The following is a 25,499-nucleotide window of genomic DNA, read 5'->3' as shown; positions in this document are numbered from 1 at the left end:
GGCTGCCTGCAGGAACTGCAAAAATCTCACGATCACTGAACAAGCACGCTGGAGACCCTACGGGAAAGTGTTGACCCTCCATGAAACTCTCTTGCTGTCAAGACAAGGACCTTTTTCTATACAGTATCTCTATTAGAATTCAGGCTACATGCGGCGAATGAAGAGACGGGCCGCAGCTTGATGCAAGCAAATGTCAATTTATTGTACAGAAGCACGAGTTTCTATACACTTTCAGAAGCTGCGCGTTTGAAACAGATTGGTTCTTGAAGCTAAGCCTTGCATACTAGGCAATCCCTGATTGGTGGTTAGCTGCCATCAATTAACAGCAAGGTGTTACCTTTCCTTGGTGCCATCCTTGGCGCCATCCGTCTCCCACCCCCCTGTGCTCTGTAAACATGCCTCATCATGTTAATCGTTGTCCAGACAAGCTCGAGCACATTCCCCTCAGCTAACTGATTGCCACGCATGGTCCTAGTTTCCAGCCCGCTCCTGCAGCTACACCCTACTCATTCTGGCAAGTTAGCTTTCATAGAAACCCTGAGATCTTACACCGCCACATGACAGTTTTAGTCTTGTTCTCTAATTACAGGGAATCCTCAGCGAATCAGAACACTACTTAAAGCAAAATTCTGGGTCTCTTTCATGCAAGTCAAATACCTAAGCCATGTCAGTTGAGAGGTTACTTTTAGAAGATTAAAGATAAGCATGGTACTCACACTTCTGAAATTTCTCCCAGTAGTTCCATCAATTTAGCAGCCAAACCCAGCTGTTGAAATTCCGGTGCGACAGAGAGAGCAGCAACATGTCCGTGCCACTCTTCCCCAGCCACAGAGCCTTCCGCTTTACCCAGTACTGCGAACGTACAGAGCATCAGAGCAGTAAGGAGCACCTTGGGAATAATGCACCACACGCAGCCACACGACTTTACAAAAAACCAAGCAGTCTACAAACAAACATTGCGATGATTGTGGTAAAGGCTTAAGCAGCGATTCTATGCTATTACTCAGTGATTCAGCAGCCACTAAGTTTCATTTTGACACAGTATTACAGTTTTTTCTTCAATAGTATAAATAAATAAATTGATCTCCACAAATTCATTGTTTGAGGTGTGACTTCCAAATGCAAGTTTTAAGCAATTCTCTTGAGTCTTTAACTGAGCGGAATTCACAACCGAAGGAATGGAGGGCTAGAAGCCCAAAAGTCACTCGCCATCCCAGCAATTACTGAAGGCTTTTTTTGACTATGGGGCAATAGAGCTTGGGACGCTTTGCCAATGTGGCAAGAGAAAGCAAAGGCCCTGGAAACACTGGACGTTTAGGGAAAAATAAAAAATAAAAGCAGGGATGGGTGTGTGTTCTTCATAGTTCCTCTCCTTTCTACACAGAGCCAAGCTCCTGTTAGCTCGTTAATGAATATGCAGACTTCCACAGGGCACTGCTAAATAAGCAACTGATGTGGTGGGTACAGAGAAACCTTCCGTACAGCAAACGCTTTAAGCTTTACTGTTAAACACTTCATTTCCTGGGTCCCTACAAAGACTCCCATTCTGTGCCCACCTTCTCAAACCCCCCAAAAGAAGGGGAATAAAAACAACTGGAAGGAACAAATACATATATATATATACACACACACGTAAAAACACGGCGAATCTCTGTAATTAAAAAAATTAGGAAAGGATGCAATCATCCAAGTAATGAGGAGTTAACTGATGCGCTGCATTGGACAGTCTTGTCAAACTCATGCTGGTGAAACTAAGCTCATACCAGTTGGTTTACTGAAACACTTGTCATTTTGATTCAAGTATATGTATGCTAAGACATTTGGCTATAGAGTGAGTGCAAGAAAATACATTTTTGCACACTACAGCAAGAGACCTGCAAAGGGCCACGGTATAATATGCTTCAAAAGAGTCTGTGGTACAAGAAATTCAGCCTCATGGGCTGCTGGCTCAAACACACTGGTGGAACACTGTATAACTGGCCATACGCACGGTTTACACGGAGTGTTGTATGCAATGCACATGTTTAACTAGGTATTTATGGTTTAAGACCTTTTTTAGCTCCTAAGGCAGGCAGCCAGCAAAGATGTTTTCAAGAGTTAACAAGGAACAGAAATTAAAGGAGTTGCTGGTTTTAAGAAGCTGACTCATCATTGTTTTGAAAAATGGCACCATATGGATCACTGTTAATGCGCCTGTAGACAAAGCGAAAGACCTTGGGTTGCGGGCGGCTGTGCAGCTCTGTCTGAATCTTCTGAGGGTAGGTATCTTCTGTCAGTTGCTGCCGGGTGTCATCAACAAAAAGAAACAGGCTATAGTCTTCTGGATTCTCCACTCTAAACTTTTCAGCACAAAGCTGACATACATCTGCGGTAGTGATGTAGGGTCTTACTAGTAAGGTCTTTCCTGTACACGCACTGTTAACTTCCTGGAATGCAACACGAAGGTAGTTCTGTAGAATGAGAAAACAGACATCAGAAACAAAACCTCCAAACCTCATCCTCTGAAAACAGGAAGCTCAGCAACAAACAGCAATCCTCTCTATGTTCTAGTTGTGAAACGCACACCAGTGATTCCTGTACATTACAGCCACCTTGTGAATTGACGTTGGTGATAAGACTGTGGCAGGCATAACAAATTCATAAGTTGACATCCTCCTTTCCTTGGCTCACATTCTAACCCTGCAATTACAAACGAACAGATAGCAGTCTTAAAGCCCCATTGAAAACATCAGTGGTTTTAACGGGACTGGGTGTTTGGCCTTACTAGGAAACTAAATGCTGTGAAGCAAAATAAACATCAGAGGCTGTAGGACAAGGCCTCAAGAACAAGAGTCCAAGTACTGTTAGCTTGATGAATAAGACTTGTAGGGCACAAGCCCTGGGAACCAAGGAACAAGCTAACTGCAGACCCCTGAGCCGCTACAGCTGAGGAGGCAGCAAGACGGACAGAGAAACAAGTAGCCGGATAAGGGAACGGATGGCGCCGATATGTAACTTTGTTAATCAAGAAAGCCGCCTAGAAAGAAACTCCCTAACTTTGGAATAGAAATTGTTGCTATGATAAGGTAAACTTCCTATTGTTTAAACGGTGTGTCTTAAATGTCAACCAATTGGTGTGTAATATGTAGAAGGTAGAAACGTATATAATTGTAAGAAAATCACTAATAAACTGACATCTTGCTTGCATCAAGCTGTGTCCCGTCTCCTCATTCGCCACAAATTGGTGACCCTGACATGATCCAGTGAAGGATCCAACGTGGAGGGGCTCTTGAATCGCCTGAGCGACTTGCAGCGAATCCCACAGAACTCTGAATGAACCGCTGAAGTGGGAGCCGGCCGGCCTGAAATCCCTCCGGAGTTGAGAGGTGAGCTGTGGGAAATGCGTAATGGCGAATCAGGCTTCGTCCCCAGAAAGAGACGTTTATGAGCTTATGAAAAGTCTCCCTAACAAACATGAGAAAAGTATTTCTGGGCATGACCTTAAAGCAATGCTCAAGTGGGTGCAAGTAGATATGCCCGCAGTGACTGCATCTACAATTTTTGCACGGGAACTTCAGAACAACACAGGGGTGAAATTGTGGGATTCTGCGACAAAAGGCAATACTGAGTCCCACCGTCTGCTCTCTTCATGGAGAGTTATTTTTGAAACTATGAAAGCACAAGAAGAAAAGGCAGAGGAAGGAGAGGAAGAGGAGTCGCATGCTCTTTACCAGCCTCTAAGTCACAGTGCTCTAAACCCCTGGGTGTCAATGCAGTTGAGTATCCGTCAGAGGAAGATCCCTTTGACCCAGGACTGGCAGACCCTGAAAAAGGACCTGATTTATACTCTCCTGATCCACGCGATCTGTGGGCAAAAATAAAGAAACAAGCTTTAAGGGAGGTGGATTTAGAAATGGCTAAGACTATAGTTGCTCCGGTCTTGTACACTCAGGGTCGGGCAGGGGGACCACCTCTTTCTTTTTCGGTTGTTAGGGAACTGCGCCGCAAGAGGCAGCATGCCCAAGAGATGATGCTGCAACTGCTGGTCAATACTATTGAAGAGAAGCTTCACACAATATGTTCATCATAAGGAAAAAGAAAAAAACCCAACCCTCTGCCAGCAACACACAAGGGTGTTGATCCAGAGGTTGCTGCACGATAAACCATTCACACTCTATGCTGCAGCATGCAAAAGGCAATCCATTTTCATGCAGGACATTTTCATCACATTAACCGATGGCAACTTAGTGTCTGAGCCTGATGTAACCAAATTTCATCTAACAGGCTTAGAGGGAGGCAGAAAGAAAATTTACTCTGCAACATTAAAGTAAAACCGTATGATCACGAGGCAAAAGCTGGATCTTTTTTCTCTGCTGAAATTCACACATGTGCACAACTGATAACATAGATTAATTCTAAACAAGCCCTACAAGGAAACGCAGTTCTATCTTTCAAAAAGTATTTAAAAAGTAAAATAAAAAGCAACTGGAAAAAAACACACCCAACCACAAAACACTTTTGGACACATGAGCAAAGCAGCCTGCCATCACGTGCTTTTTTGCAAAAAACTAACTGCAATTAGAAACTAAAAGCAGTAAAATGAAAGGAGATGGAAAAAATGACAGTAAGAAAGACCTGTTTATTTACTGAGCTGATACTTACGTTTGTACGCTGAATAAATTAAGCATGCTAAATCACAATGGCAAAAATTCACGTTTCCTAAGAACAAGCTGTTAAAAGCTAAGACTGAGAAGAATGCTCATATGACTTCAGTTCCAAAGAGCACTCTGGGTTTTTAATAAACTTTTGATAGCTTGCAGACTGAAACACTGGAACTTTGCAACAGCTTTTAAACCATTAGGACTGAGCAGAACTAATCCATTTTTGTTAGCCGGTGTGAAGAAAAAATAAATAAAAAAAATCAAATCAGCTCTAAATAAGGCAAAGCACGCTACAGTTTCAATTTCTAACGTAGCTAACACACAGAAGACCTGTTTTTCGATGCTTCTAGATGGACAGGATTGCTTCAAGGAGAGGCTGAGGTTTGTGCAAATGCCTGTAACTCATATAGTAAGTATCAAAATTCTTTATGCAGTATCAGCAAGTTGTATTTCATCATCATCAAAATACCGGATTTTTTGCTTTTCCATCCTTTTGAGGGAGGGAGGATGAAGGCCTTTCCAGGACCCAAAAGCTGGTGGTAAGGCTGTGAGACAGCACCACAGACATGTAGTGACCACATCCTGGTTCAATGTGGGAAAGATGAGTTGAGCTGAAGCTGTGTTACACATACCTTGTAGGGAAGGTGCTTCATGTCAGGACTGCAGATGTGGAGAAGGGAGATGGAAAACTGGCATTCTGGGCAGGCAGCAAAGTGCTTGAATTTGTGCCAAGCATAGCCTGGAAGCGGAGCGACCTTACTGATTTGAGGCTCTCTTTCAAAGAGTCAAAGGAGCAGCCCTGGACACAGCTGGTGCCAGCTCTTCCTGTGCTCCCCTGCATCTTCCAGCATCCAGCACGGCGTCCAGCTGTACAGGTAGCTTGGCTGAAGTTCAGTTGCTGAGGAAGAGAAGGTGAAACTGAATACAAGATCCTGCTGAAAAAAATCTTCTGTCATTTAGTCATCCAGCAGAAATACAAAGGTGATTAATTTTCCTATTAAGCGTAATATTTTGCTAGAAAGAACAAAGACTCAAGGTACTTGAATGTGACACCTAACTACAGGTAAGCAGAATATAAAATGGATCCCAGTAAGATGGACTAGCTTTGTGCGCTTGCCACAGTTTGGAATTTCTGTTTGTCAGTTCTCCTGTTCCTAAGAGAGGCATATTGTGGGAGACTGCTGCTTTTCCCAGCTCCTTCCTGTTCAGTGATGTGCTGTGGTTGTTTGCATGGACACTGATAAAGCAGAAGGAGCCGCAAGTGAAAGGTTTAATTACCTCCTGATGACCCCATACCTTCATTTATCAAGCTCTTAGCTACATCATAACTCATTGACGGTTGTTGTTAGCCTCTCCAGCAGCTTTGCACTGTGGTATGGGCTGTAAACAACCAGACACAAAGGAGTAAATCCCTTCTTCTCGATTCCAACATCCTCCTTGCTTCAGTTCGCAAACTGATGCATCTGGACAGACAGCAGCACGCCTATCTACGTAACAATCTTTTCCTATATGAAAGGCATGCAGACTTGGTTTTAAAAGATGAAGTAATCCCGACTGTTTTGTTATTCTTCAGTTGGAGTTACTGCCCTACTCTGAAAGAGCAGTAAGAAATGGGAGGGGGGAGAAAAAAACCCCACAAAACAAACTACAAACATGAAGACATCCACAATACAGAACTCTACAACTTGCTTAAACTTTCAAATTGTAGGCAAGCTTTTCTGCCAAGTCTCCTCTCTATTACCCACGGTAAGCCACCAATCGCTACTGGGGAGTTGTGATGATTTATACCACTGGAAATCTGGGTTTGTTCTTTTTAACAGCAAAGCGTACAAAGAAGCTGAATCGAAAATACAATTTGGTCTGTCCTCGCTCTGCACGACTTAAATACAAAGGACAGTGGGAAAGCTCCATTATTTAGTGTTTCCTTTATACCATCATAACCACACTCTGCTATGAAGTGGAAGGACTTTGAAACAGAGGCAAATTTGCCAGCCATCTTCTCAGCACTGCTTCACACCACTTGTGGCCCCAAGGAAATCATTATGAATCATACTTCTCAAATGGAGATTTCCAACAAAACAACCATCCCCTGGGCTTTTTTTCTCTTCAGCCTAAAGCTCTACCTGAAAATCATCAACTGAAGGCATTGTTCTGTTAGTTGTCCTCCTCTTGTGCCGTTGCCGGAGAGTATCTCTAGCTTCTGGGCAGCCTGGTCTTCCTGGAAGTTCTTGATCAGCAAAAGTGCTCCATAAGCACTTGCCAAGGAATATCCTCCTGTGAAGGACAGCAGGGGAAGAACAATTCACAGTGGTTGCAAACACCACGCCAGTTCCAACGGGTCACAGTCAAAAGTACAAACTATTTCTGTTTTTTTTTTTTTTAATAAACAGACGCACACATACACGAAAGTCACTGCATTCTATGGCCAAAATATTTATACGTAAAGAAAAACAGCTTACTTGCCTGCAAAATACTGGACAGTGTGTTCTCAGCTGCTAAGAGCCGTGCAGTGGTTGCCTGGGCTCCATATTATCAAAGTGGTGCAACAGTATCCATCTCTGGGTCCGCTAGCGCTGGGGGTGGCCGGTTATTTAAATGACCAGTGTCGCTCCTTTACTCCTGAGTGTTTTTACAAAGGTGGAACATGAGTTTTCTTCTAAACAGTTTCCAAACAGCGATTTGTTTTCTTCCTGGGCTTCAAGCGGGGATCAAACAAACACAGCTGTTTAAACGACATAAAAGACCATCTACCACTGTTCAGGAACTTAAAAGTGACCCCCTTAGTGGCAACAAAGCAATGACCGAGCGTGTGATTTGTACCTGGAAGCATCCCAAAGGTTTTGCTTTTGTTTTTAAAAGGCAGGCTGTGTTTGTTCACCTATGTCCAACACTACATCCAACTAGTTCAGGAGGCAGCGTGTACAGCTCTCCAGACTTCACCTTTATTACATGAGTGGAGAACAAAGTACAGCCACAACAGAGTTGCCGATGTACAAAAGGAGCTGCAGGTCACAAAGGAAAAGGACTCTCAGCAGGAGGCAACAGTCCTCAGCAACCAGGAGAAACAGAAGACAGGCTATCATATATTTCTCTTGCTCTTTAAGTAAACTATTTGAGTGGGAGCGTTCAATTAAGAGGCAGCGCGGTCTATTTGTGGAGTCATTCAGAGATGCAGTCTATGCTCACAGTAGTGCTTTCTGTATTACCGACAGCATCCTCTCACTTTCAGCTCTGTGACGAGTTCAATACGTGGAAGACACGCAAGACCCACCAGACAAACTGGAAAATACATTTACATTTGTACCGCACAACCCCAAAGCACTAAACAATTTTTCCTGCACCGTACAGTTTAACTAGTGCACAGACAGGGCCAGCCAATAGATGAATGACTTTTGCTACATTAAAAACGACACGACTTAACAGCCCAGTAAATATTTCTGCCTTTCAAGCGTGTTAATGATCTCCAGCTTCACATCTCAAGTATTTTCTGTCCTAAGATTCCTGAACAATGCACCCTGCACACAAAGCAGGGAACAGACTAGTACTGAACCGGAGGAAACCCGACACAGTTCTGTCATGCATATCGGCATGTAAAAGGATACAGCAATTTCAGCAACCCAAGAGATAGCAGAAATGGGACGTATACACATATACTTAACTCACAGCTGAGCTTGGTCACAAGAACCTTTGAAACTTCCTCATAAACTGATAGATTCTGGGGCCTACCAAGGGCTGGCAGAATACCTCTTTGTTAAAACCACCACCGTGAAAACAAAGGAGGGAGATTTCCTTGCCTCTAGCAGACTTCAGCCATTGTTCAAGAGTGCCTTAAGAAACATATTCCTAGGCCTCATAAAAATACTCTGTGAGAAGCAAGTATCGGGCATAAACCAGGATCATTAAGGGGGGCAACATTCTCAAAAGCACTCTCCCCAGAGGGGCAGAGAATTCCCCCAAAGATTTTACAAAGCACCTAACCGGGTCCCATTCCAGGTCTCACAACTCAATTGAATGCTGCAGACCCAGACATACTCTCGGGACATTTTCAGGCACAGAAGGATAACCACAGTTGGCACCCGCACAGCCTATGTTTGCTTGCTAAGTCAGGATGCCTCCTCCTTCTTGGCAGAAAACAACATACTCCCTCCTAAGACGTCGGTAGATTCCCAGGTCACTTGGGGCTGCAACTCTGCAAGCTAACCAGCCTTCTCTTATTTTAAGGTGGAAATAATTACGAGGTTCTCTTGTTACACTACCGCCATCACCGACTACATGACTCCGTCAAAAGGGTTTCTACTCAAACGAGGTGAGGAAGAATCCCCCTTCCCCAGCCCTCCACTCAGTTCTAATAGCAGTTGATTACCTTCTCCATGCAGCAAAGATGGGTCCAGCAATTCCACCATGTATTCAGTTTCAGTATCCAGCTCCAGCGTATCACCCTGGGCCAGCACATATGCCAACACAGGCAAGAAGTCGTCAGCTCCAAACAGCCTCCCTGGGTCAAAGAGAACACAGGCAGCGATAGACAAATCACACCCTTTTACCAGTTTCGGTGTTTGAAAGGAAAGTGTTATTTTGCTGCCTTTACTGACCAGGTTTGTATTACTCTAGAGCCTCTCGTTACAGATGTGCAGCAAAGAGAACATCATCGGACACTTGGTGGGCAGCGTCCAGCTTCATCTTGTACTTCTAACGAGCACAAACTGGATGACGCAGACCTTGAAGCACGCAAGGGAATTTAAAGACTGGGCTCACCTTGGTGTCAGCTCAACTGGTGAACTCACAAGAGGTAGCCATGCCAGTCTGGCCTGACCTCCACCCGCACTTCTGTCAGTGGCTAAAAGAAAATCAATGGGCATTTTCTTTATACGTGCACGGACGATGTCCCCTTTCTGGAAGGATCCAGCCACAAGTATCCGTTCCTGAGTCCGAAACCCAGCAGAGAAGCCTGTATATAAAAGCCTATTAGATTTTACATGAAAACTCTGCGCATTTCCTTGATGGATCATGGTTAAAAACACCAGTGAGCAAAGCCTCACGTAACTCCCAACTAGCTGGTGAAGCATCATCAGTAACAACAGCACGCAACACAGAGGCTCTGCTGTACCTAGGTCTGTATGTGTTCCTCTTACCGCATTTAAACTTTCTCTTTAGAAAACGCTATGTGGCTAGATCTCTGGGTCTGGCCAAACTGTGCTCATTGCAGAAGCGGTGTGATGGTCACTTGAAACATCAAGATCGGGAGCCAGTTTAAACTATGGCGAAACTCCAGAGGACTGAAGGGCTGATATTGAAAGTCAGACCAGCTAAGACATACCCTCCAGGTATTACACTATTATATGGCTGAGATTACAGGACAAAGCAGGTACTGGAAACAGGTGCTGGCTCGATGCCACATTTTAAAACTTTACACGACAAAGCAAGACAACCCCAAGGAGCATTTGCTGCATCTTAGCCCAAGCCCCTCAGTACAATGGTTCACCAGAAGCCTCTCAGTACTTTTCTTTTGCATGTTGGGAATACCTTACTCAATGTGATAATACAGTATGGAGAAAAAACCAAAGTTTACATCACTTTGGGCAAAGATTCCTATATACATTTTAAAATGCAGGATTTTGCACAGAAATAAGCCAGGTCTAAGCTCCTGCCCAAATCTTGCCAAAGTGCCTGGGGGTCTTTTACAGCCTCAAGCTTTCACCATTCACCTCAAGTCTCAAAAGAAAGCAAGCATCCTGATCGGCACAGAGCCCAGCTGCAGATTCAGCGCTCGAAAGAAAACTGCCAACCACCTGCAGCAGCTTATACTTTCTTAAGAGAAAAAAATCTTCCACTACCACCAGCATTGCTTCACCTTAGCTCGTGACCTACCACGGCAGCGTATGATAAGATGTCAGGCAATAGAGCTGCACCTATGAATTCATGCTGTCCAGCACAGTGTTTTAACTGTGCCACTGACTAATCAAGCGGGTCTTAACTGGTCTGTGGTTCCATTTCACCATCTAGGTTTCAAGTCACTTTGGGACTCCTGCTACAGCGTAAAAATAGATGTTATTTCTCTCGCAAAAACACAAAGAAATTGTCCAAATGAGAACGTTCAGAGGCACAGCAAACCCAAAACACTGGATCAGGGGCTGCTTTCCTCCAGCCATTAACACAGAGCCCTTGTAATTGTCATATTGCATACACACTGCTGAATTACTACAGCTAGATACTGGGTGCATCCTTTATTACGATTTCCAGGAAAATACTAATTTAGAACCAGTGTCAAATTCTAGGCTTACAGGACACATCAACAGAGAAAGCTCTTTGGTAAATATTTTCTTTGAAAACCTTTGTAAGTGAATTTTCTCTCCCACTCAGCCTCCCTATGACAACATAGCTTACATTAATAATTAGCTTATATCCATTATTTGTACTACAGTGAACCGCCACAAGCACAATAGAAACTAAGGACCCTTCAGCCTGGCCACAGCACAAACACCCTGGCGATGGGGCCGGACCAGAGCCCAGACTAGGCAGATGTATTAGGGGAGCACAGGGACCGAGAAGAGAAAGAGGAGAGGCCGTGTCACCACTAGATCACACATTTATACAGGCTAACAGTGGACATCCCTGCTGCTAGTGGCAACTCAAATGTTTCGTTAAACCTCATGCCCTTTCCAGGTTCTTTCCCTGTTCTTACATGTTTCTCCTAGACCAGTCTCTTTTTTTCTCCCCCCAGCCTGCCCTTTTTGGGGGTGGTTTTTTTTTTTTTTTTTTTTGAAATTGCAGGCTATTCCTAAGGCTTGGGATTTACACACACACACACTCCCCTCCAAATAAACATTACCTACTACTTTTGTTTTCTTGCTTTTGCTTTATGTTTTCATTTATTTTATCCTTGTGTTCAACCAATTTTCCTTTTGTGCCTTCAGACTGCTCTTTCTCATACAAACACACCCTTCACACACTCCTCACCTTACGGTGTCTTTGCTTCACATGTAGCATTTATTCTGTACTTGTCTGGCACACAATTCCCAAATGTCCAACCCTATTGGGAGCTCCCATCTCCCCTGTCCCAATTCTGCTGCGGCTTTGGTAGCTTCTCTTACTATTTTCCCCTTCCGAGATCCTGATGGAGGTGGCAAAGCCATGTCTGCTTCATTCCCAGACACGTCAAACACATCTAGGTGCTCTCTCACGGAGCCTGCAAAAAGGTGGAAAGAGTGAATGTGAGGAGCAGCACTTGCCCTCTGATTTTCTATAGCCACCAGTAAAGGCATAACCAGTCTGACACATGGTCTTGATGGCCTGTCACACAGCGTGAAGGGCAGATCTAGCTTCCCACCAGACCAAAGCCACCAGTTATACATAACAAGCGGCAACATTTCAAATGACTGATCTGGTAGAGCCACACAATCACCATTGACAGCACTACCAAACCCAGCCAGGAAAGCAGAAGCATCACCCTTCTGCACAGTGATAGAAACTGCCTCTCCCTGCTATCAGAGCCATCCTCAGGGCTCACAGGGCAGAAATATTTTTCCACCAAGAAAAATGCACAAATCTCACCCACTGGTATGTTAGCTAGCTGAATTTCTAGAGCAGGAGTCCTCAAACTACGGCCCGCGGGCCAGATACAGCCCCCCAGGGTCCTCAATCCGGCCCCCAGTATCTACAGACCCCCCCTGCCCCTGCCAGGGGTTGGGGGGGGAGGGGGCGGGGAAGGGAACCAAGCAACTGCAGATGACTGCCTGCCACTTCATCTGCATGCCGCCCCCCTGTTCAAAAAGTTTCGGGACCCCTGTTCTAGAGGGTACACATAGTTCCTTGATAGCTTCACTGATTTTTATTTTATTTTTTTTACAGTTCAGCTTGCTTCCTTTATTTATACTGCCTGTTCAGTTTTCTAAGAAAAGTGAAACCGTCAAATGCTTTGCTTGTAAGTGGAACATCTCTGCAGTTTGCATTCCAAGTGCCTATCTCATTTAAGTCAAAATTAAAGCAGTCTGTGCCACCAAGCACTGGATTAAAGAACTCTCTATGCCCACGTTAACTCCCACAGGCTTCCACTGGACATGACTAGTTAACATCAGACATCCTTCCCCTCAGCAAAGCGGGGTCATCACCACATCTGGTCACAGGAGGCTCAATAAACTGTAGAGAGTTCAGCACAGATCCCCAGAGCCCTTGGTCCAAAAACAAGGGAGCACCTAGCTTAGGATGGGACATCGGAAAACTCAGTACACTTCTCCGATCCTCTTTATAGGCTCCAGCCCGGCTGGTTCAGCTGCTGCCTGCAGCATCAGCACAGAGGGAGCTGCAGAAACCGTCCCTCCCCAGAGGCTACAGGAACTGGACGTGGCAGGCAGGGAAAACTCCTCCATAGAGCCCCAGTCCCTGGTCGGGGCCAGGCTTGTTACCTGTAGGCAAGAAGTAGAAGCCTCAAGCCTTCTGCCCTCAACCCTCGCTTAGTGCTGCTCCCACAGCTTCCCGTGCAGATGAGCGTCACAGGAGGCGTTATTTCACATTGGCAGTTTGTGACGGGCTCCAAAAGCAGTGCCTGCAAATTGCTCCGAAATGTACTTGATCACACTCCACATTTACTCTAAAAACTTAAATCTGAAGCAGCACAGAGAAACAGAGCAGATAACTCACATGGCTGTGCTCAAAGCTCTGAACAGGGTCTAAATACTTATTGCTGAAGGCTGTTCCTAATGGTTTCTGTGCCGTTAAGGCAATCGGGTAAACAAAAACAGGACAGAACATTGAGTAAAGCATCCTTCAGTGCTGTCCAGTGACTCTGTTACAGCTAATAGGAATCAAATGAAATAAAGGACATAGCCTCTCTTTGGAATCGCAGCCGTAACTGCCTTGGCTCCGTAAGGGCAGACCGAGAGAGACTGTCATTTTAATGCAGCACGTTTGCACAGAACTAGAAAATGAGGAGGTGACTAAGACATGACAGTGTGTCTGAGGCGGTTGTTGTTCTAAAAAACAAAACAATCACAACCAAAAAAGCCCACCAAACCAAACAAAAAACCCCACCCCAAAACAACACACAGCCTTTTATTCTCCCTCGTGAATTCTTGGAATAGGCATAAGAACCACAGAGTTCTGCCCTCAAATTAAAAGTGGCAAATTCCAGCAAGTTGAAGCGGCCAACACAGCAAGATTGATAAACACTGGAATTATTTCTCAATGGTCAATAAACACCCCTACGTATCCTAATTAATAGAAAACCTATAGAAACGTTTAGATTATTATGAAAGCCTGGAAGGACAGCATTTCTAGTAATCTGGGTCCTAGACCAATATTCAGTGTCAGAAGACACCTATAAGCTGTTTATCCTTTCTACTGAACTGCTGTTACTGCTGCCTTTCAGAGAAAGGTGTTTCTGGATCCGATCCCCCAAATCAATTCCCAGCTAGCAGTTTTCACTGATTAAATAAAAAAAAGTATAGGAGGGTCACCCCCCCCAGGCAAATGAGCATCTAAGTTCTGAACTGAGGACTGATTCGTTGCATATGAACATCTCTGTATACTCCCCAAATCCAAACTGGCAACAAAAATTCTTGTTTGCTTCGGCATATGCAAAGTGTTTTCAGCTGTCCTCCCAGGTTGCTTAATACTCTTCAAGCCAAAACAGACACTCTTCGGGTTTCGTGGGGGTGGGGTTTTTTTGTTTGTTTTGCTTTTTAACTGAGCATCATTTGAGCTGAGCACCATGTAGTGTTCCTGAAGTGATACTTATCAATCATTAGCCTCTAGCCTCAAAATGGGAACAGGAAGTGATCTGATAAATGAATTGTAAAGGCAAACCAGCTCGTTTCGTCATGACTTGTGGATGCATCTGTATCCTGTGCTGACGTGCTATTTTGTTTTGCCACAAACCCCACAAGTCTGCATCTGGAAAGGACAACGTATTAGTCATCACCACTGTCCTTACACAGCCTCTTTACAGCCTCACTGCCTGAAACTGCAGGCGTGCTCTTGCCTTTTCCTGGCTTCAGTTTACCTGTTACCCACCACTGTTGCTCCACGGAGATTACCTGTCAAACTTCAGATTTACATACAAGCCCTGATCATCACCTACGACAGAAAAACCATCCATCCATAAAAGAAGGCTCAGTAAGAGACTGAACGAGCCTGGGAACCACCACAAAAAGGCACAGTCCTGTAAAGTAACGTTGCCTGGGAGGCTGAAAGCAGAAGGCTGCTTTAGAACACCACGGTGTGTGGTGTGTATGTGCAGAATACACGACTACGCTGCATTTGCTTTCTTATAGCTCTTCCTAATGTCTTGCACATGTATAGACTGGCATGACTGATACAGATCTATTTCAAGACACCTCATGTCAGGATGGCCAGGTGTCCAGCTTTTGGTGGACATCTACAGTGACACATGCCTCACCCCTTGTGCAGACAAGGGCATCTCCTCCAAAGAAGCAAGGCTCGAAAATCAAGACCTCACACAACCTATATGCCTTGATAATCTTCACAACCCTGAAAAGAAAGGTAGGACTGAGGCAGGTGATGGATAGGTGGTGGTGCCAGGAGCTAAACAACTAGGGAAGACAGGTCTCCGGGTAAACCTCCTCCCATTTTACCCGCCTAAAGCATGCCAATGAATGACAGAACTATCTGTGCTAGGTCTGGTTTGCTTTGTTCAGCTGTGGGTTAATTAAAGTTCATGTTATGGCAGTGTGGTAAATACCTATCTTTTCTTAAAGAAGAGGTAATAAAGGACCATGGAATAAGTCACAAAGCAAATCAAAGGGATGCCTGGGAAAGGGAGAACCAAATCCTCTGCTTGGCACTTTTACCGCTGTTTCTTACTTGCCCTATCTGCCTGCTCCTATAGCGAAAGGAGCAGTGGTGAGGGACACAGTGGTTGGCCTCGACTCAATATGAAAAGATACTAGGATGAACCACAGGGTAAGGGAATGGGACACCAAAACAAATGTACAAGCACCTAAAAAGTAACGCAGCACTAGAAAACAGTCACTTGTTTTTTTTTTCCCCAAGAGCCAGTAGTGTCATACCATTCTAATTCCTTTAAGAGGAAAACTGGATCAGCGAAGTAGAGGGAAGTAGGGGATGGGCTGTATCCTAACCTTTTTAAAGCCTAAAACCCTATTCCATGCAAATGTCCTATAAGCAAACAAGGGAAATCCTGTCATGCTGTAATTACCATAAGGTGGGTGGCTTGAACGGGTGTATAAAATACTGCACTTGGAGCCCAAGACAGGTATTTGCACAGGGGTCAGCCATGATGTCAGAGCAGAGACTTTACATACAAAATCTGCACATGACATCACAGCACGGGTGGAAGAAGGGCAGCCCCAGTCCTTCGCAGACCAGGTTTAATTAATAAGTGAGAAACGGGCCTAAAGCTAACGTGACAAAATCTCATGAGAACAAAAGTAAAACATTGCCTCTCAGCAAGAGGAATACAAAAGCAAAAGCGCTGCTCAAAGCAGCCTCCCCGGAGCAGCCGGCAGAGTGACTCAGCGGGGGACGGGCTGCGCCTCTGCACACCGCAGCTCTGCCCGCCCGCAGACCCCAGCCCCTGCCACAGGGCATGGCCTGCCAGCCAGGGACCAGCACAGCCTCTCCAAGCCTCCTGCAACACACAACGTTTAAGAATCCATTACAGATGAGACATACCAAAGCAAAGAACAGACAGTATTGTTTAGGCACCTTCCCACACAACCAGTTAATACCTTATGGCCAAATTACTGAAGCAGCCAGTCGTTTCTTGGGCTGGGCCCAGGCTTGGGCATTGAGACCGAAGCTGTTCGGGTGTCCACCCTGCCTGGTAGAACAGCGACAGTCGGCTTGATTCCCTTCTCTTCACAGACAAGATGATGCAGTATTACCGTTAGATTGCAACACTACCAGAATCATTCCCGGTTTGTATCGAAGTACAACAGTAAGTGTTATGACACACAACATGTTAAAAAACCAGAGGAGAGGTTTACGTATAGCCAAGGACCACTTACTCCAACTTGTAACTAAACTGATAAATCGACTGAAATATATTTATCAGGTAAGCATTAACACACACAAAGTAAACGCAGTAAGGTGATAGTTTAGGCTTAAAGTTCAAGTCAGTGGAGCTTTCCCTGGAAAGAGGCTCATTCCTCTAACCAGCTTGTCCCATTTGTCAGCCTACCAGGATTTAAAGATTGGGCAGCAAACTCAAAAACAGATAAGCCAGCATTGTAGCCAATTACAATTAATTTAATACAATGACTACTGCAAACAATTTAAACTAACACAGTCTGTTGCCTTCACAGGCACGCGGTGACCTGGCTCAGGAACGGCACGGCAGCCGACCCCTGGCCGCGCGGTCCATCAGCCCACAGACACCAATGTGGTGGATGGCAAATGGTGTTTATTGCTGAACGACGTGACACTATATAGCCTAGGTTTACAATGTCACTTCTGTCTGCTTACATCATAAATTAAAAGCTGTTGGCTACCTGGAGGGGGGCCCTGTGTTTCCGTACAGCGTGAGATCTTCCAGCCGCCAGGCCCTACCTAGCAACATTCCCCCCCCTTCCCCCCCCCCCCCCCCCCCCCCCCGCTTAACCCAACAGGCTAAAATAGTAAAAATATTTCTAAAAAAGAGTACAAAGATAAGGCACACTGAGGAATTGGCACTTGGGAAGCGACTGGGGGTAATGGAGTGTAGCTTGGGATATTTGGGGAGAGCCAGGGAGAATCAGGGGAAATACTGATCAAGTACATTTTTAAAGCAGTTGTTGGTGTTCTACAAACATGATGTTGACCCTTTCTAGCCGGCTCTGGACAAAGGACACAAGCCTGTTTAATATACAGGGTCCGAAGATCAGTATCAGCAGGATTATTGCAATCGGACCTACCAAGGTGGATATCAGGGTGGCTAGCCACGGAGATTGCTTAAACCATGATTCAAACCACCCTTGTTGGGCTTCCCTGTCTCTTTTTCTTTGAGCCAATCTCTCTCTCAATTTGGCCACCGACTCCCTAACTACTCTGGTGTGGTCCGCATAGAAGCAACATTCCTCTTTCAAGGCAGCACAGTGGCCTCCTTGTTGCATAAACAGGAGGTCTAATCCCCGTCTATTCTGCAAAACAACCTCTGATAGCGAGGAGAGGGATTACTCCAAAAAGGTAATGGATTTCTCGATTTTTTGTAGGTCTTCATCGATGGCAGCTTGCAGTTGAGGCAGGCCTCGTCACTGGGTCACTAGGGAGGTCACTCCCGTGGCCGTGCCGGCTGCTCCCAAACCAAGCAGCTTTGCTATTGTTACAGCTGTCAGTACTTCTCTTTTTTGAAGCCTGCTATTGGCTTCTCCCCAGTAGCGGTACATTTCTTCTTCTGGATGGTATAGGATCCTAGGAACAATCAGAATTTGTACACAAAAGTCAGCAGAATCGTCAAAAATTTTGAGGGACACACGGGGAGTTACTCCTGATCGATGGCAGATCCACATTCCGGGTGCGGATGGGATCACCCATTTACGGGTCTTGTCAACCGCAATGGTTCTTGCGCAGACAGCATTATCCCAGCTTGCTAGGGCAACATTACCAATACATACGCCCAGGCCCCTGACTTGGTTCAAGGTAACTCCTTTCCATGGTGTATCCCACCTACACTGGGTTGGATTGCTGTCTGATGAATAATCAAAGGAAGCATCAAGGGCAATGCCCTCGTAGAAGGGGGGATACACGTCATAACATAACCAACAGGAATTCATGAGATCCGGGTTTGACTGATTCAGCGACCGAAAGGTGGCATCTAACACGCTAAAAAATGGCTTGTCGGGTAAATGGTGAAGGTTCATGTTAGGTTGGCTTGAGGGAACTATCTGCTTGGTTAGTAAGGGATCGGCTGGGGCGGGCATGGCAGTCTGCAAGTTTTCTTTTCTTTGCTGGTTATCGCTTTTGATCACGACGTTGGGGCCAATCGCTGTTCTGCTTTTTACTTCCTGTTTTTTAATAAAAAACAGTCCCCCCCTATCTGTGCCGGGTTGCCAGTATCTAACGCCCCAAGTTTTGCCGATGTCCATCCTAGGTCGTTTTCATTGGTTACGTTTAAGAAAATATGTTGGCAGTCACATTTCCCTTGGCATACTGTCCTTCCCATCCCACTTGGTCTCCTAGGGGTGCAGCCTATTGGTCCCCAACTGGTTTTAAGAAACGGGTCTGGTTTCGCTACCTTCTGGCCAGATGCAATGGTTTCACAGCCCCAGCGAGAACAGTAATACTGATTAGGGACGTTACAGTAAGATTTGCCGGGGTTAGAGCTGGGACACACATAATACATTATAGTGTTCGAACAGGGGGTTGAGAGGATTAGGTCACAGAGATATACTTGAAAACTAGGGGAACCCGGGGTAACTATCCTTTGCAGTATCTTTTGGTCCTCCCATCTTGCCAGTACCCATTCCCACGGCTGATGTTCATACAAGCCGCTAGACGGCGTTATGAACCCCAAAATTGAGATCACACAAAAACATCGCAGCCCCGCCTTGCGGGAGCTGTTTCGCCGTTGTCTGGACTCCGCCGGTGCAGAGCTCTCAGATGCGGACAGGCCGCTTGCCGACTCGTCGTCTTCTCTTGTCACCAGGGTATACTGGTTACGGGGGTGTCCGATGATCCGGTCCTGCAGATAAAAACTCACAGTTTTCATTAGTTTTATTTTGAAGGTCTGGCTTGATAGACTTAAGTGGACACCATTTGATTCTGTTATCTTTTCTGACCGCAGCATACCCTTGCCCTGTCAGAACTAATTTCCACCCTTGTTCCCACTCTCCTAGCTCATTTCTGATCATGACGTACGGACCTTCTTCTAGCGCTCGAGTGGCCCAGTGCTTCTGGGCAGGGCTATTCACCTCGTCTCCCCTGGGGAACTGGTTTAAAGCTAACAGGGCTGTTGCTAATAAGTGTGCCTGGTCCCTTGAGGTAATGACGTTGGTAAAACCTTCTGTTTTTGCTAATACCTCTAATTTAGATTTCAGAGTTTGATTTGCCCATTCGACTATGGCTTGTCCTGTACTATTATATGGGATACCGTGTATCAGAGTAATACCCCATTTCAGAGCGAACGCCTGGACTGATTTAGACACAAAATTTGGGCTGTTGTCCATTTTGATCTGATTAGGGATGCCAAGCCACGCCATGGCTGTTAGCCAATGTTGGATGGTTGCCTTTGCGTCGGTCTTAAGGTGTTGTGTCGCTACGATCACCCCGCTATATGTGTCTACAGTTACTGCTAGCCATGCTCGAGGTTTTAGCAATTGGCAGAGCGTAAAATCTGTCTGCCACACCTCAGCGGCTTTAAGACCTCTGGGGTTGACTCTGCTAGACCACAATGGTGCTTTTTGACAGTGGGGACATGTAGCTACTATATGTTTCGCATCAGTGGCCGAGATCCCACATCTCTTTGCTAACGCTTTAGCTCCAATGTGGAGGGACTCATGTAATTGGCGGGCATCTTTCAGTGTCCACACCCCTTTTGCAGCGGCATCTGCTTTGTCGTTGCCGATTTGGAAGAACCCTTTGATTGGGTTATGGCTGTTGACATGGATAACCGATATAGTGCCCTTTCGGGAAAAAAGTGCTTCTTCTAGCATCAGAGCTATTGTTGATGTTGACACGCCGGGCCCTGACATGGCTAAGGAAAGCTTGGCCACAAACATTGAATCAGTTACTATGTTGAGATGTTCTGTTGGGAACAGACCGCATGCCAGCACTACAGCTGCTGCTTCCAGCTGTTGGACAGAGATCGCACGATCGGTCATTTTGACACAGTGCCATTCTCCTCCCGACTGCCATACTGCTGCCGCAGTTGAGGTCGCTGAGGATGCGTCTGTGAAGACCATTGGTCCCTGTTGGGGCCGGTCCATGATTTTCCGTGGGAGGTCGACGTCGACAATAGCTAGCATTTGAGTCCAGGGGGGCTTTGTGGCATACCGGACTTCCCCCCAAATCCGGCGAGGGCTATAGCTAGATATTCTGACATTGCCACTGATTGTGTTGGGAGCTGTTTGCGAAAGGGTAGGTATATTCTGGCTGGCTCAATGCCCAGATGCCTTAGGGCGAGTTTCCTGCCTTTCATGATGAGGTTACCGAGGCACTCGACTCCTGGAGAGAAAGCATGTGACGTTTTTCCCAGGACTATCCATTGTATTGGCTGAGCTTTTTCAGGAGGGCCTTGGGCCAGCGCTCCTACTCCCCCCCCTTCCGTGAAGTGCACATACAGGTCGAGTGGCATAGCTGGGTTCCACCTGGCGAGCGTGTTTGATGACACCTGTTGTTCGATAAAGTCGAGAGAGTTTACTGCCTCTGTCGTCAGAGTTTTTTGTTCCCATGGGTGTTTCCCTTTCAAAAGATCATACAGGGGGGCCATGATTTCGGGAGGGATCAGGACAACATTGCGGAGCCATTGCAAAGACCCCACTAACTGTTGCATATCATGGAGTGTTTTAACGGTTCGACGGATTTTTATTTGAGGAGGTGTTATATAAGAACTTGTGATTCCCATTCCCAAGAAACTGACACAGGGTCCTCTTTTAATTTTTGCACTTGCGATTTCAAACCCGTTTGTCTTGAGGGTTTCTGAAATGATTGTCACCAGGTGGTCTACCTGATTGCCTGATGGTGCGGCAATCAGGATATCATCCATATATTGAATGATAGTCGCAGTCGGGTCACTGTGCCGTACCGGTGCCAGTGCTCGATCCACTGTGATTTGACAGATAGTGGGTGAATTGATCATTCCTTGGGGCAGCACTTTCCACTGGAAGCGTAAGTTAGGGCGTTGGCTGTTTGGAGACACTACAGAAAAAGCAAACCGCTCTTTGTCCGCCTCATGCAGAGATATTGAGAAAAAACAATCTTTAATATCAAGGACAGCACAAGGTTGTCCCTCCGGAACCATGGAGTTCATGGGCAACAGTGTTTGAACGGGACCCATTGGTTGGATTTTTTTGTTTACCTCACGCAGGTTGTGGAGGAGACGAAACCCCTCGCCTGCTCGTTTGGGTATTACAAAGACTGGGGTGTTCCATGGACTAGTGGAAGGCTCTATATGACCCCGTTGCAGTTCGCGGTCAACTAACTCAAGAAGGGCATCCATTCGAGGCTTTGACAGGGGCCACTGCTCGACCCAGACTGGGTCGGACGATTTCCATGTCAGTCTGATCGGTGGAAGTGGGTGTACGGCAGTGGCCCTTACTGTAAATTTGTCACTCTGGCTTTTAATAAGGCTAGGGCGTCCCTTCCCAACAGGGGTGGGACTCCTGACATGACGTATGGGAAGAGGGTAATGGTCTTTTCTGGTCCCTTTTCTGTGTGGAGCGTGATTGCTACCAAGTGAGCACTTTTCCGAGCTCGGGTTAATCCCCCGACTCCGCCCACCGTGGAGGCGTCTTCCAATTTCCAAGGTGGGGGCCAGCTCGTTTCAGGAATGACTGTAACATCTGCTCCGGTATCAATCAAAAAGGGGATACTGATGGTGGTACCATTTAGGGAATTATGGAGGGAACAAATCCCCCACACCACTGGCGGGTTGTCACACCTTACTGCAAGGGCCACCCAGGGGTCTCGCCCCCACCGGGCGGTCCCTGCTGTCCCTGGGACGGAGGCCAGGTTTGTGGGGTCGTTGGCTGGGCCATAAAGTTGGTTGCTTCCTGCGGGGGCAACGGGTTCGGGAGTGACCCCCCCTGTCTGGGGTTGGTGTAATGGGGCCGCCTGACATCCCAAGTGGGAGAGGGCTGTGTGCGGCCCAGGGGCCCCCTCCCCTTCCCGTTTCCCTGCTTTTTAAGCCTGCATTCCTTCGCGAGGTGCCCTCTCTTTCCACAGGCCCAACATGGTCCTTTAGATCGGTTTTGCGGGGGGAGTGCCGTTGGCGGGTCTCCTGATTGGGGGCAATTGATCATCGCATGGCCTGGCTGGCCACATTTGGGGCATATCATCACGCTAGCCAGTGCACGAACGGCCACTTGGATTGGGGCCAGGTGTTCCTCGCTCACTACATGTTCAATCATGTCTGCGAGACTTGACCCAGGTGGCAGCGATCGCAGGATTTCCTTGGGTTTTAGATTAGACTGTTGCCGCAAACAGTCTGCGACAACCGGGCCTTTTGCCTCTGGGGGCAGGGTCGAGGAATCGACTGCTGCTTGGAGGCGATCTACAAACTGTGTGAAACTCTCGCTTTCTTTTTGTTTTATTGTGGACCATGGCGATGGCTTGGCAATAACTCTAGAGGTTGTGCGAATAGCCTCTCTAGCTGCACGGGTGGTTGCCATAACTTCATGGGCCCGCAGGCCCTGGGCTTGTGCTTGGGGGGTAATCATTGTTGGGTCTGTACCCATCAACCGCTGTAGGCTGGAGCCGTGTAGCGGATGATCCGCTCCGGTTACTCGGGCTAACTGCCTCGCACAGTTCTCTTCCCATTCTTGTTTAAACACAATCATCCCTGCCCCGTCAAAAATCAACCTACAGGTCTGTTTTATATCGAACGGGAGCAAATCATCTCCCCCAAAAACCCCATCTATGAGTGCTGCGGGCATTTCGGGCAAGCGGGAGTCAGATTCAAATACTCATGGAGTTCAAGATCTGATCCGTTTATTGTACAAACCAGGTAAACTTTGGCATTCTATAAACGTGCAATAATGTGATTGGCTATCTTACAAGCGTAAAATAATATGATTGGTTAACAATTGTTTATTGGCAAGATTTCTGTTTCTGCTCATTCTGGCACGTAGGCTCTTTTCTGCCGTTTCCCAGCTCCTCTTATCGCGTCCTGCTGGCTCTGGTTTTGTGCAAGCATCTGCAATTTGTTCCTCCCTCTTCATTCCACTGTTCTGGTCGTGACCTCGTCTTATTTCTTCAGTATTTTTCCACTTACTTCAAAGTTCAGTATAATCATTCAATACAGCAAGAGCCCCAACATATGAGGGTGGAGACCATGGCCGAATTGAGTCCTTTGCCCGCGATTGCTTTAACAATCACTTGTATATCCTTAGGGCTTAAGGGCAAATGAACCCTCTGTCCCCCGTCCGTCACTCGGACTGGGAATGCTAGTGCGTCCGATGGGGCCCAATCGGCACATGCAATTTGTATTTTTCTCCAATCAGTGAGAGTAATTTCTGTCCCCTTAGGTTTTTCTTTCCCTGTGAGTGGTGATATTTTGGTCTTTGTATTTGCAAGCCAAGTCTCCCATGCAGAGTCTGAGTCGGAGTCAGAGTCCGACTGACTGTTCACTTCCGGGTGCTGGTGGTATGTGGTCGGGCTTCGGCCCCTCCCCTTTCTTGTGTAATTGGGCGGTTCTTTCCCTTTTTGCCCGCCCTGCCTTCCACTTGGGGAGGTGCCTGCCTTATAAGGACGGTTTTGGGGAGGGTCATTCTGATTAGCTTTCTGCCCCTCACTCGTGCTCTTTTCCCTTTTTTGGTCATGCCAATCACTCTTTTCCTTCCCGTTCTCCTCCCCCTCCCCTCTGTGTGCGCCTGTTAACTCTAGCGCTCCCCCCCTGCTCCCGCCGGGGGCGGTCTCGCCCCGCCCTTCTTCTTGCTGCTCGGCGCCATCTTGGGGCACATATGGTGGTGGTTCAATCCGTGTATTTTCAGCCTCAGCTTTCGCCTCAGCGCCCCTGGCCTCTGCCGCCAGTTTGCCCCAAAAGGAGTTCGCCGAGGAGTCTGTGGGCGAGCTGAAGATGTTAGAGTCTTTCGGACGCTGAGTGGGCGCGTCACTTTTCTGTCGGCTTTGAGGGTCGACGGAACCCTCCTCAGCCGGGGGGTGTGAGGTTTGCGTAGCCGCCCCAATTCCCACCCGTGGGGTGGTTAACAGAAAATCCCTGGCAGCTTTCCAGGTCTCCTGCTCGTGTCTAGCTTTTTGGAGAGCCTGGACGACTTTCCCCCACGCTTTCAGATTTTTCCCACTACCAGTAGACATTGTTTCATCGCATAAAGCACAGGAACATTTGTCCCACACATCTGGGTGGAGTATATCCACCGGCTGGTCAATGGCCCCCAGCTCCAAAAGTCTCGCGACTGCGAGAGTAAAATCTTTGGGCTTACAGTCAATACCCCACTGCTTATGCAGCTGTAATACGACCTTCGCAAGAGCTTCCATCCTCTTGGCTGGTCCGGGAGCGTCCTCCCCGCCGGGCTGGTCCTGCCGCTCCGGCCGCCGTTCACCCGACTCCAGGTGATTTTCCCGGGTTTCGGCACCACTTGTTGCCTTTTGAGGCACGCAGTGACCTGGTTCAGGAACGGCACGGCGGCCGACCCCTGGCCGCGCGGTCCATCAGCTCACAGACACCAATGTGGTGGATGGCAAATGGCGTTTATTGCTGAACGACGCGGCACTATATAGCCTAGGTTTACAATGTCACTTCCGTCTGCTTACATCATAAACCAAAAGCTGTTGGCTACCTGGAGGGGGGCCCTGTGTTTCCGTACAGCGCGAGATCTTCCGGCCGCCAGGCCCTACCTAGCAACAGTCGTTCTGCTGCTAAGACATGAATAAGTAACTCGAGGAGATACTTGACTGGTAATGGCCTAGATCTCCATTTGGCCCTTGGGTGGAATGCTACGTGCAACGATGCATTTCAAAATAGCCCTCATAGTACAAACCTTACTTTGCGGTGGTGTTTGGTTTTCATCTGTAAGTATAACTGCTTTTTCTTCACTCGAATGGTGTGATGCATTACACGAGCTCTAGGTCACGGGATCTGATCACTTTGTAAGCTCTTAGGATAACTTCATCTAGAAATTCATGAACTTGGGGTCTAATGAAAGTAAATGAAAGACAGCGCAAAAACTATACTGCGTTCATGAACCATACCTGTGTGCATTTAGAAAATGTTGAGCTATTAACTGATTA

General features: G+C 46.8%; 2 protein-coding genes across 2 annotated transcripts in view; both read right to left on the bottom strand.

Annotated features, from left to right (window-relative positions):
• Positions 1–23,624, bottom strand: part of LOC308057357 (endogenous retrovirus group K member 24 Gag polyprotein-like) — a 201,440-nt gene extending 177,816 nt beyond the window's left edge. The window contains exons 1-2 of the mRNA XM_080411475.1: positions 23,567–23,624; positions 19,719–23,166 (exon numbers count right to left, since the gene is read on the bottom strand). Of these exons, the coding sequence (XP_080267601.1) occupies positions 22,193–23,166; positions 23,567–23,585 (993 nt within the window). The 5' untranslated portion in view covers positions 23,586–23,624 and the 3' untranslated portion in view covers positions 19,719–22,192. The remainder of the gene's footprint in view (positions 1–19,718; positions 23,167–23,566) is intronic.
• On the bottom strand, positions 17,846–25,112 carry LOC308057345 (uncharacterized protein; the record flags this gene model as incomplete). Its single annotated transcript, XM_080411465.1, has 2 exons — positions 23,869–25,112; positions 17,846–18,584 (listed from the first exon to the last, which is right to left on the bottom strand). Exons 1-2 carry the CDS (start codon positions 24,744–24,746, stop codon positions 17,846–17,848), a joined length of 1,617 nt encoding a protein of 538 aa, XP_080267591.1. The 5' UTR covers positions 24,747–25,112.
• Between the last annotated feature and the right edge of the window lie 387 nt (positions 25,113–25,499).

Source organism: Falco punctatus (assembly GCF_963210335.1).
Source record: "Falco punctatus genome assembly, contig: scaffold_42, whole genome shotgun sequence".
Classification (NCBI taxonomy): Eukaryota; Metazoa; Chordata; class Aves; order Falconiformes; family Falconidae; genus Falco; species Falco punctatus.
The sequence above is the reverse complement of the archived record's forward strand: the minus strand, read 5'-3'. Positions and strand labels throughout refer to the sequence as shown.